This window comes from Gavia stellata, chromosome 3 (assembly GCF_030936135.1).
Source record: "Gavia stellata isolate bGavSte3 chromosome 3, bGavSte3.hap2, whole genome shotgun sequence".
Taxonomy (NCBI): Eukaryota; Metazoa; Chordata; class Aves; order Gaviiformes; family Gaviidae; genus Gavia; species Gavia stellata.
In genome coordinates, this window is record NC_082596.1 from 67,521,534 (window position 1) to 67,534,461 (window position 12,928).

Sequence of the window (12,928 nt, forward strand, 5' to 3'; positions counted from 1 at the left end):
TGCACTCTTCTGTGCACTTGCTGACCAGGCTTAGTTACTGCAGAGAACTACAGTTCTCTCTGTGAGGAGCTGTGGTCAATGGTTAATGATTGATTTTGATAAATCTCATCTTAACAGTACAGAAACAGCAAGGGACAAGGCGCAAAAGAGTTTTAATCAATGAAACATTCTTTGGGAATCATAACATTGCAGAATTTGGGGTATTCAATAACTTTTTTGAATACTGTTTTAAATAGGAAAAAAAGTAGCTGAGAGAAGTAGCCTATCTGACCTCAGTAGCATGCAAGAATTCAAAATTAGCTTCTAAGGGATAAATACGTAGCCATAAATAGAAAATTGGGTAAAATGTGCACCACACTGTCAGCAGTAGGTTCTTCAAGACTAACTGGATATTTTGCTAGCTGATTTTCTAGAAATAAATTCAATAGATTGCCTTTTTAGGCCTGTACAAAAATATTTACTGTAGTGCTAGATGGAAAGTTGCACGCTAAATGGGAAATTAGGACACAAAATGTAAGGGTATGGTAAAGAATTTGCTAATGAACTGAAAACAAATACAGTTGAAATATAAACTGTAAGATCAGAAGAAGTATATTAGAGTTCCTCAACAGTTGCACTTGAATCTAGTATTAGTCAATATTTTTCATTGACCAACTTCGCATCACAAGTAGTACTTTTTCTAAGGATACTTCAGCATGACATAAGATTAGGTGTTACTGTCAGTCAAAGACAGGACTGGAGTGTCTGGGATACCAGAAGTACGAAAATACTGGTAGTAATTGAAATGGTTGGAAATATGATAGTGCAAAATGCAAGTCTGTTTGCGGGGAGCGGGGGAGGGTGGACAGGACAATTTATTCTATGTATTATGAATTTAGTATTTAAAAATGACTGAGAAGGACATCAGTGTGCTAATTGGTCAGAGAAGGTACTTAACTGATGACAGAAATGAAGTTTTTGATATATCTGACCAGGTATTTGCACTAGCCGTAGACAAGTATCATTGCCATTCAGTATGCTACTTAGTGGGACCTCTTCTGGTACACTCTAATCTCTACTTGCTTGTGTTCAAAACAAATGAGTTCAAACTAGAATGAATGCAGAGAGGTGACAATATTTTTGGGGGGGAATGTAGGGTTTATCCTGTGTTATTGAGATAAAAAGACCAATGCTTGTTTAGGTTTTAAAACCTGCACTGTACTTTCATGGGTAGAAAGAGTGAAGTGTATGTGTGTGGGTGTATTAAAAAAAACAACAAACAAAACTTAAAAAACCCAGCCTAAAACTGAGAGAAGTGGGGAAAAAAATCCAAAACACCATAATTCCACTTAAAAGAATTCTCTTGGAATTTTTTGAAAAGGATTAGATGTCGTTACTCGCTATGGTGCTGGAGGATTCGATTTAGTAACCTAGACGGTCAATTTTAACCTTAATTTCTAATTTGTGGTTTATCTGTAAATATTTCTAAGGCTTTCTATTCTGTTGGAAGTGTATGCCCTGACTGCATCTTCAGTGCTTATGACTGTTGGCAATGAAGAGCCCTTAAAAACTGCCTCCTTTGTAAGGATCACTTTTAAATTATTTTATATTCTTTTGATCTGTCTGTTCCCATACTGGGAAAGCAGGTATGTAATTTTGAATTGAAGTCAAAGTAGCATTTTCATGGTTTAGCAGCTTTGCTTTCTTTTTAATGACCCCTGCTGCGTTTACCAGGAGGTTATATAGAGATGCTGCACTGCCTTTTTCCTAGTTCTCTAGCAACCCTTACAGTCAAATAAATCTTCACAAGCCTATTGTAGGTATTCCAAAAACCAAGTGTAGTTGTGCTGTAACAGTCAGTAGTCAGCTCATGTGCGCTACATTATAAATTACTACAAATCAGTCTTTCAAGTCATGTTAAATATTTCACATGGATTATAATTGTTACGCTTTTTGAAAATGTGGTCTCAGCAATGAATAGGGAAATAAGAAATTTTTCTGTATGTATTGGCCCCTTTTAACCCACTGATGACAAGTTGATGGTAGCCTGTCTATGGATGTGCTTTTGATGCTTGGAGAGGTGCACATATTCCTCTGACTCTTAGCCTTATCTTGTACAGCTCAGTTTCTTCCTTTATAAAATGGTGTTATATTTATTGATCTATGTAGTATGTTTTTCAAATCCAAAGATTAAAAGTGCAACCTCAGAGGTATATCCACAGTACAAGGTAGGAAAAGTGGTTAGTCAGAGCGTAGAAGCCCATGGTTATGTAATGACCAAGTTAAGTCACCAAGTAATAGTGAGATGAGAAGGGAAATAAATTTTCACAGAGCTGTGTTGCACATCAGCAGAATGTTTCTAGAACCCAGGGGAACTCTTTAAAGCAAGCTTGTATGTCTCTGAAATACTTAAAAGTTTGCTGTGCAAAATACTTAGGTGTCATTCATCATTATGTGCCCAGGAGAATTTTGTTTGGGAGTCTGCAAAATCTTCCTGATTATTGGTGCATAATAAATGGCAATCTGCACTACAATGAAACTGATATGCTGACATTCATTTAGGATTTAGATGAAACAGTTCTGTTTCCCCTTTCCCTTTATCCTTCCCATTTCTTCTAGAACCACATCTGGTACAGGAGAAAGGTATCGATTTACTGAGGCTTTAGCCATATAAAATGGAAGTAATATAAGGAAAAAGAATATTAACAGATTAAGAGGGTTGATTCCTGTTCTATTAATAAGTGTACTTGTCTACTGTCTTTTGGTGTTATCTGTAGTTTGGAAAAATGTTTGGACCCTTATCTACTTAATGACTATCCAGAAGACACATGTGATGAAGCTTAGTGTCAATATATGCACACTTGGTATTAAGATGATAATGACTCTTCCATTTCAGATGGTGTTTTATTTTATACACCAACAGTCAGTAATCCAGGTTTTTACATTTATATATTTTATATGATGTTACTTTAAATGTCCCTATTGCTGTTACAAACTTTGACTTTCAGTTCACAGAAAGAACATTTTATGCATTTTACAGGAACTGTACTCAATTTCTTTTCGATTCTGAATCAGAAAAGCATCAGCTAAGAGGATAGGAAGTAAGATGTTCCTAGTAAGTATTAATTGCAGTTGTTCTTCTTTTATCTCCTGATAGCTGAGCCGTGATCCCAACTGCCGTTGCTGGCATTGCCAGGCTTCTACCAAATGTAGCAGAGCACTGTACATGACCTCTCTGCTGGCAAGTTAAGCTGTCTGGATCTCAGAGGGAACATGCATGGTATCTCACAGTTGAGGAGAGAATATCCTGTACCCTGTTAAGGAGGTTAACACTCATGTATGCTAAGAAGTTTCTGGAATAATTTTGCTTACATGAAGAATAAAACCTTTCACAAGAAACAGGATTAACTACAGCAATTTGTTGTTAGCTCTGTGTTAGTCTAAGATTCAGGCTTTAACAATGCGTCTTGGAATGTATTAAGTTATCTACATGTATTGAAAAGGTAAATTAAGAAAAAACATTAACAACTCTGAATCTTTCTTGTACTGCTACATATCATGTGGGGAACAAAAATGTCTGCCAAAACCTCTTTTTCATTTTGGGTGCTGGAATATTTGCACAGCTGTATTTTTATGATAGAGTTTTCTATGTTAGGTTGGTTGGTCTGTTGTGCTACCTATTACCAGAGAGCCAGCTAGTAGAGGTGGGTAACATTATTTAAACCTTCCCAACAGCAATATGAAAAAATGATTGCTCTAAATGTTGCAGTACAATTGAACTATTTTGGACAATGGACGAGTAAGAACCTGTGTCTGCCTATTTGTTTGGGGGAAGGCTGAAACCTGTTCCAGAAAGGCTTTGGATGATAAAGTGGCTTTGCGGTGATGCTGGAATCCCTCCCTTTCCCTATACCCATATGCCCATGTTAGGTTCAGTCACGTACTAGATCTCCTGTTCTCCATTAGTTTGCTAGGGAAGAATAGGACTGCCACTGATCCACAGAATCACAGAATCACTAAGGTTGGAAAAGACCTGTAAGATCATCAAGTCCAACCATCAACCCAACACCACCATGCCCACTAAACCATGTCCCACAATGCCTTGTCCACACGTTCCTTGAACACCTCCAGTGATGGTGACTCCACCACTTCCCGCTGCTGAGTGAAGGTACCATGGGCCAAGTTCTGAGGAAGTGTTTGAAACAGAGGCACAGGGTGACTGTGTGACTTAGAGCAGGACTGTGCTGGGCTATATAGAGTGGCATGATGTGAAGCATGAGGCTAATGTTTTTAGTGCATTGGTAATACAACCATCAGTAATTTCAGTATCAGGCTACGATTAGAATCATAACAACACTGTTAGCAGTACAGAGCTCATTTTTTCTTTACTCTTTCACTTAGATGACCGGATGGGGCAGATTGACCTTGGCTGGTTGCCAGATACCCACCCAGCTGCTCTCTAACTCCCCCTCCTCAACAGGCCAGGGAGAGAAAATAGGTTGAAAAAGCTGCTTTAGATGGATGAAGAAATTAACGCATTATCTTGTAGGCCCGGAAAAGTAGGTAGAAAAGAGTTTACTGGCAATTTTCAGCTAGAACCTGTTCCTGGCAATAGAGTCATATTGAAAATACTAGACAGTTTTTTTCTGAGTGAATTTGCAATTTTGGGGATAACTTTTTCAATTTCAGGGCTAATCTGAATTCTGGCAAATTCGTTGATTCCAAGTAAGATGTTTCTCCCATCACTCTTTTCTCTATTGAAACATTCAGGAAAGTTTTTCTGACTGCTTAGCAGTTAAGCTTGGGGCCCAGAACTTTCTTCAAAGTCATTACTTGATGGCAGAGCAATGATTGCTTGTTGAACTATCTGTCTACCAAAAAACGTGTTATACTCCATTGCAGTTAGTATTATGTGGCTGAAATTTTGAAATAGTAGAAGTATTTCTTCCGATTATGGTGAAGCTAGTTGTCAGCTGTTCTCTGAAACTGTGCTGTAGTTTGCATACAGAGTTGAGTCTTTTGGCTAAAAATAATTTTAATAGAATATAAAGGAATTTTAAGAATCAGCATTGGAACAGTAAATTTTGGCTACCAGAAACTGAGTTTTCTGTACCAGTATTTAATCCTGTTTGCTCATAATGTTTTCACAGTATAACAAAATCATTTTAGAGACGCTATCAATGTTAAGAGACCATGGACTGACCAGGAATCTTTAGGAATCTTTAGGCCAATCAAGTGCATTTTCTGTGAGTAAAAACTAGCACGATTAAAGACTTGTTATGCACAAGAATTTTATAAAAATGAAAGAATTTGGCTAGTAACTGCTTTTCAGATTAAGCATAGCTTTTTCCCCCTCCACCTAGTAAGACCTAAATTAAATCTGCCTTCAAGACATGTTGATACATTGCATATTTACAAACTTAAGCAGTAATCAATTGAAGGGGGGGAATTTTTCCTTTGTCATTAATAGGGATGGTATTATTTTCTAACAAGTGAAAGGAACACAGCAACCTTCATGATATTACTAAAGAACAACAGTCAGAAGTAAGAGCATGAATAAGATCATTACAAATTACAAATAAGTAATGTAAGTACAGGTGTTTTCTGTGGTGGTGTTTTAAAAAAAAATCTTAAATCATTTGGAAGAAACAGAATCTTTTGTGTTTCAGAATGGGGGATTCATTTCCTAAGGAGAGGGATTTGTTGATGGCTAAGCATGCAACAGAATAATATAGCAGTAACTGGTGGGAAAATGTATAACAGCAAAAATAAAATGCAGGATAGGGAAAGAAACTAATAAAAAAATGCATGCTTCCTTAGTTTTATGTGTTATTTTAACTTTGACTCTTCTTTTCAGCTGAATTCATTCAAAAAGCACAATATACTTGTAAATCTTCCAATAAGTATCCATCAACAAGAGAAAATCAATTTTTTTTCTTTCATGTGCATGCATGCACATTGAGCAGGAAATACTGAAAACAAACTAAATGCATTATCCTCTGTGATGGAGAAAAGCAGCTATATTTCTTCCAAGACTAATATTCTCTGAAGTTATTTAATGTTGTCTTCGCCCAGTCTAATTCTCAACCACATCATGATACATTGCAAATTTTTGCTAGTTTTTTTTCTTTTCTAACGACTTTTGCAAATTCTTCTTATATTTACCTGTAAAATATAATGACAATAATGAGTTTTCTCATCCCTAACTCATTCCCAAATTTGTCATGAATTAATTTTGAGTGTGTTCTGCACGGATTAGTAGCTGTGTAGACATTATGCTGTTCTGCCTCTGTACTTCAGTGTATGCCTTGATGCGTGTCTGTGTATTAAAGGGACAAAATCCCAAGGTTATGCTTTCCCTGACACCCAGCAGAAGAAAGAGAATTAGGCAGTCACTACTTGCTGTGAATGCTATTGAAGAGTACAGTAGCCATGCTGTCTCTGGCAAGAGAAGTTTTCATTTTCAGGCAGGTTTGTGGTAACGTTTTTGGCAAACTTTTCTTGTAGGCATTCGTTCAAGAGCAAGGACTGATGACAATAAACTGTAGAAGCAGGAAGAGGTTATTTTATCTGAGCTCATTCATGATTTGCTTTCGCTGTTTTGTATTTTAAAATAAAATAGTGTAGCAGGCAAAAAAAATAATCACATTCATTTATTTTAGGCGTACTTGGTGAAATCCATTTTGCCCACATAAAGCTCAACTCTTCCATTTTTCTAACAGTAATACATGTAAAATCTTCCCTTCCACGTTTATGGCTGCTATGAAAAAGGAAACTAGACTATTTTTATGTCCTGGCACTGAATACTGTGGGGGCCTCTGGAATCCTTTGGCCCATCTCCACCCTACCATTCTGCTGACAATGTGATTCATAATTATGAGTCTTATGATATACAAGTGCCCCATTTCATTAGCACTACTTGCACTTGTCTACATGGTTACCTTTTTTCCATGCTTTTCCGAAGACAGCCTAAAGGGACTAAGTTAACGTACAGGATTTGTAAAAGAATTGTAGCAGACTGAAATATGTTAATTTGCAGGTAGTTGCATAAGCAGAAGAATCGAAAGACATGAATTCTATTGATTTGAGTGTCACCTTTCCTGTGTACATTGTCTAATAAAGCTTCATCAAATGCTGTAGCTTTTCCCTGAGTGGGGGGAATTAGTACAATTTCTCTTCACTTCTGAGCTTTCTATTTTCATTATATTTATGGGTAATTGATACTTTTACTTAAACTGTCAATACATGAAATTAGCAAAAACTAATATTGTGGGAAACATTGGGAGACAGTGAGCAAAACTGGGAGACAGCAGACTCCTTTCACTTCAGGAAAGGTTAAAAGGTAGAGTGGGGAAAGAATAGGGATGTTTAAAACATGATCACACAAGCTAGATCCAGATGTTTTGCTTTAATGAGTTATTGCTCCAGCTGTTACTGGTCCTTGACTGAAACTTAACTGCTGAAGATGGTGTGAAAAACCCAATAGACTTTGTACTGAAGTGAAGTGGAAGCATCAAAATGTCGTATGTAGGGTCTCTGTTATATGGAAAATAACCTCCAAGGAAGGGGCAGTAGCAAGTCAAGGCTGGCTATACCTTAAATCACTACAGCTTCTTCATGATTGTATGATTATATCTTTAATTTTTGACTGGCTTCTTCAGTGATTTGAGAAATAAAACTGGATTGTTTTCTTTGGGATCCATCCTCAGTTATTAGTAACAGGAGCATTTCTACATTATTTCTTTTGAAAACCTATTAAGTCCAGAGTGTTAAGTATTTTAAATGTGTTACAAAGCTAGCTGTCCCATCCATTTATCATGCATACAGTAGATCAAAACTCATATACAGTTCCAAATTTAAAAATGTAAGAAACAATCACTTTTCTGTGTATTTGTTATGCATTCAGATGAGTACATTTTATCTCTCTGAATCATTCCCTGTTATTTTTCTTACTTTCATGTTCAAAATTGCAATCTAAATTGTAATCTTTCTTCATGTTTAGTTCTATTCCTCATCTGATAACTGTCTACCTTGCTGAAACCAGCATGTAATGGTCTTATTTCAGTTTTGACATGAAGTTTATTGAGGTTAATCTGTCGAGAAACTCTGACAATATTGCAGAATTTTCGGTATTACTGAACCCTGTCTTATACACTCTGCTAATGGAAGATAGGTATCTAATACCAAGTAGCAAAACAGACTTAAAAATCAAGAGTTAATGTTTTTTAACAAAAAATCTTCATTAGATGCTTCCAAAGCTTAGAGCTGTTTTGGTGAGGTGTTTTAGGCACTGTACTACAACAGTAAATATATCTAAACAGTATCATCATTTGGTTTGATAAAATTGAATAAATTTCTGATGTTTTTCTTTACCCAGGGAAATTACCGCTTCATGAAACTTTTACTGGCTCGTAGAGGGAACTGGATGCAGAAGGACTTAGAGGATATGACACCATTACATTTAACTACACGTCACAAAAGCCCAAAATGTTTAGCTTTGTTGCTAAAACATATGGCACCTGGAGAAGTGGATACCCAGGACAGAAACAAGGTAAAAATGATGCTTATTTTAAGACAACACTTGAAGCAGCTTTAGAAATTGGTGTTACATCAAACAGTTGTGTGCGAAAAATTATTTCGGTCATAACAAACTTTTTCTGAGTCTTCACAATAGTGGCTAATACTGTTATTATTATGATTACCTTTAGAAATATTAGTATTTTCCTGATGATAATGATGTAAAAGTTCATTGCACTGAGTTCATTGACATTCTTGTTGAGAGTACAGAGAATAATAGAGGATTCAAAAAACACTGGTTTTTAGGTCTAAGTCTTTCTGTAACGTTGTGATTCTTGTTAGAATCTGGATAGCAGGTGCTTATCTTGCTTTTCTTCCTTGGAAAAACCCTACGTTTAGAATAATTTAATGATAAGAGTCACTAGAAAACTTTGTATAAAAGGCCTTCAAAGTATTTGTCAATACCAAAGGTGAGTTTCAAAAAAAAAAAGGAGATTCCTTTGGTGCTGAGCTGAATGCTGGTTTGCTGTTGGCAGACATCCTTCCTAACACTGGGTGATTGATTTTGCCCTGCACTGAGACCACTAAAATGGTGGTGATATTGACACAGCTGTCCATAAGTGCTACCTTTTAGAAATGTGTGGTGGGTTAGCTTTGGCAAGCAGCCAAATGCCCACCCAGCCGCTCTCTCACTCCCCCTCCTCAATGGGACAGAGGGAGAGAATAGGTTGAAAAAGCTCATGGATTGAGATAAAGACAGGAAGATTGATCACCAGTTACTGTCACAGGCAAAACAGACTTGACTTAAAGAACATGAGTTTCATTTGTGGCCAATTAAAATAGTTTTGTATGGTGAGGAACAGAGACAAAAATTAGAACACCACCTTCAAACCATGCCCCCTCCTCCCTCCCCCCCCCCGCCTTGTTTACTGGCTCAACTTCCACTCCTTCACTTCGATCCACAAGGATGGTCCAAGGGTAAAAATATCCGTAGACTAAATCTATCTGGTCAACTGTCCTTTTTTCTGTATCTCTGTAAGTAAAAATGGACAATTTTTAGAGTCTCCTAGTCATACTTTTTGGCCTGGGATAGAATGTGGTATCATTTGTCAAGAAGATTTTCTAACAGGGACAATAAAAAGTATCAAGTTGTTATTATTATTGTTTATTATTATTATTATCGTGATTATCATCATCATAAAATGCACCAGTTGGCAGCAGAAGGTCTACTGTCAATGCACATGCACTGTTGCGTCCATGAGTGCATCATTTAGTGAGAGGGCTGTGATGATGAAGTTGATTGATGTTCTGGCATGAAACTTTCATTTGAAGCAGAGCACCAGTTAGTGACTTTGACATTTGTTTTGTGAAACTGCAGACTTCCTCAGGAGCAAATGTAATCTTTACATCTTCAGAGCTTTACATTGCTACCTTCTTAGAATTAAGTCCTTCAGACTAGTTTTCTGCATCTGTAGTGACAACAGTTGCTTGAAAGGCCAGGAAATCTCCAGGTGACTTTCCAGGTATATCATACAGTGCATGTATCATCATGAGTTGTCTCATGTCCCTTTGCAAAGTCAAGTCATGCTCTACCACATCCATAAAATTACCAGCCTGCTTCAGAAGCACACTGACTTCTAAGAGCCTCAGGAATTAATCTACTGATGTTTGTTAAAAAGGACTATCATTAAAATGACCATCCAGAAGAGATGACAGATCTTAGAAGGAAAGTGGTACAGTTCTTAAAACAACTGTTTTACTATTACTCTTCATACAGAGAGGTACTGCCAGTCCACAGTAATAGCACACTGACCCATTTTAAAAGAAGGAATAGTTGTTTAGCATATAGTAACTGTATTTTTTTGAGGTGCTCTGATTAGTGTGTTCTTAAGTTTGAGTGCTTAGCAATGCTTGATTTAAAACTGATGTGAAACGTTTGCCTTCATTAGCATTAATAGTAGGGTATAACGAGGCATAGGACTTTCACACAGTCCTGACAGACATTCTAGGTAAAGGTTTTCTTGTGTTTCTACATTGAACAAAACAGATTCATCCCTCTCATTGGCATGCTTGATGCGTGTTCTGTTTGAGAGATGATCACATTGCCTTTAGTAAACAGATTTCTGGCAATTATTGTGGACCTGTTAGTCTGGGAATATCTGGTTTAAATTTCATATGCTTGAGCAGTTTGTGTTTCCTGAAATCTGAAAGACACTTCTTTCAAAGAACCCAGAACTGTTCTCTAAGCCCATTTTTTTCTGCAAGGATATAGTAGCAAAAAGTGAGACACTGTGAGTGTAGATAGCAAAGGGAAGACCAAAAAACAATTATGTAACTACCATTGGCAAGGTAGACATGGTATTGAATACAACTGGAACTGTTACTGATGTTGGAAGCTTTTTAAGCATTGAGCAGGAAGGTCTCTTTCTTACAATTGTAAGTGATCTTGGAACTGGTGCAAAAACTCTCCCCACCAGGCTAATCTACCACTGATTCAAATGTGAGTGCTCTGATCAAGGGTATTTGGATCAGCTGATAGCCAACGTACCAGCTTGGCAAGGCTGGTCTTAGTGGAAATCATCATTCCATATCTCATGTAGTGGGTTTTCATTCTACCACAAGAGGACATAGTAAGAGAAGGGGACTGGACTTTCTAGTGATGTAACTGCTTAAATTCTTATCTTATTTTACCATCTAGGAAGCAGGATAAGACAGCTGCAAGCCCAGCTTCCAACAAATGAATCTTCTGTCCCCTCTGGACAATAGAGTTGAACCAGCCTATGCCCTAGCAGTCAGCTGTTTGCCTTCCAGGATATTCTAACGTGTCATGGAAACCCTGGCTGTAATTACAGCAGTCATTCTGGAGAGGTCATGCTGACTTCCTGACTACATTAATTAATTAACAAAGGTATATGGAAACGAGCCAAAACCTTTTAGAAACCTTGCCTGTTGTTTAGCAGATTTCCAAGGCGGTATTAAAGTATCGGCAGATTTCCCACAAAATGTAGAGCACTTTTATTCCAGTTTGTGTCATGAGTAGTCACAGTAGCAAAGATGGAATTTAGGCTGATGAAAGGCGGTCTCAGGGACAGACTCCAACACGTTTGACTCTGTTGGGCACACAGCTTATTCATTTCCCTTACTGCAACTGTGCACATCAAGATTGTCAAATATGATTCCTGAGTACGAGAGAGAAAACTGTCTTTTACATCTGCTTCCCTGTAGGCAACTGACTGAAAAACAGGTTGCAGGTGAGAGAAGCCAGTAAACCAAGGCTACATTGGCCTCCTGGTAATCAAAAGTTTTTCTTTCATTGCAACTGTCAGTTTCTAGGGATAGTGGTCAGTTCCACTTGAGAAATAACATTTGTTACCTTATTACAAATTTCTACTGCTAGAAGGTTTTTCAATTCAAATCCCGACAGGCTGTGATGGTTTGAACATGCTTCATGGTGCTAGGCTGTATGTCGTGGTGTCAGTTATCAGACCTTTCCTTGCAGCCCCTGCAGTTAAGTCTTAGAAGGAGCTCTTGTTTGGTGACCTACCAAGTAGACAAAAAGGTTGTGCTATCATATTATGTTACCATGGTACTAAACTAACAGCTTAAAGCAACAAACACAAAAAATAGGCTCCTTTTTGCCTTCCTCCTTTACAGAGACTTCAAGGATACGATAGTGAACGCATACATTCTATCTCACTGTTCGAGGTTGTTAATCCAGGGTATCGTAGGCTTATACATAAATGTCCCGCAGCAGTTATTTCTCTCAGTTTTCAAATCAAAGTGCCATGTAATATTTTGCAGCGGTGAGGGGGGAAGAGAGATGAGAAATAAAATTTGTTCTGTATTTTACAACCCTCTGCTACTTAGCAGTTGTGAGAAATGTATCTGATAAATGAAATACTTGTTAATATACCAACATCTTGCTGTTTAAAAAAACCCCACATATTGGTTTGCTTATGTAATTATGAACATCGATAATGCCCATAAAAAGCCACTGGCAGTCAGGAACTGGCAATAGGAGGATGGATTGCCTTTTGATATTTTTTTGGACTGCCATGGGTTGGTGGACATTAGATTCAGACCTCATTTGCAAAGATGTGTGAGTATCTACTCTTGCTCAGGTAGATGGGCCTCTTGCTCAGTTTTGTTTAAAGCCTGTTTTCCATTGATTTTGAGTTGTCACCCACCTTAGGTGCATGTGCTCCATTTTCTGTCAGTCCTCTTTGTTGAAGTGTAACAAAAGATTGCTCATTTACACATTGTTTAAAGCTGGTTTTACTTGTGGTCCCTCCCCTCTGCTCAGCACTGGTGGCACCACAAATGGAATGCTGTGTCTACTTCTGGGTTCTCCAGTACTGTAAGGGCATAGACATACTGGAGCAAGTCCAGTGGAGAACCACAAAGATGATTAACAGATTGGAGCATCTACATC

The 12,928-nt window shown here is 37.6% G+C and overlaps 1 protein-coding gene across 1 annotated transcript in view; it reads left to right on the plus strand.

Annotated features, from left to right (window-relative positions):
- INVS (inversin) overlaps positions 1-12,928 on the plus strand; it is a 99,505-nt gene that overhangs the window by 34,918 nt on the left and 51,659 nt on the right. The window contains exon 3 of the mRNA XM_059815299.1: positions 8,357-8,530. Within this exon, the coding sequence (XP_059671282.1) occupies positions 8,357-8,530 (174 nt within the window). The remainder of the gene's footprint in view (positions 1-8,356; positions 8,531-12,928) is intronic.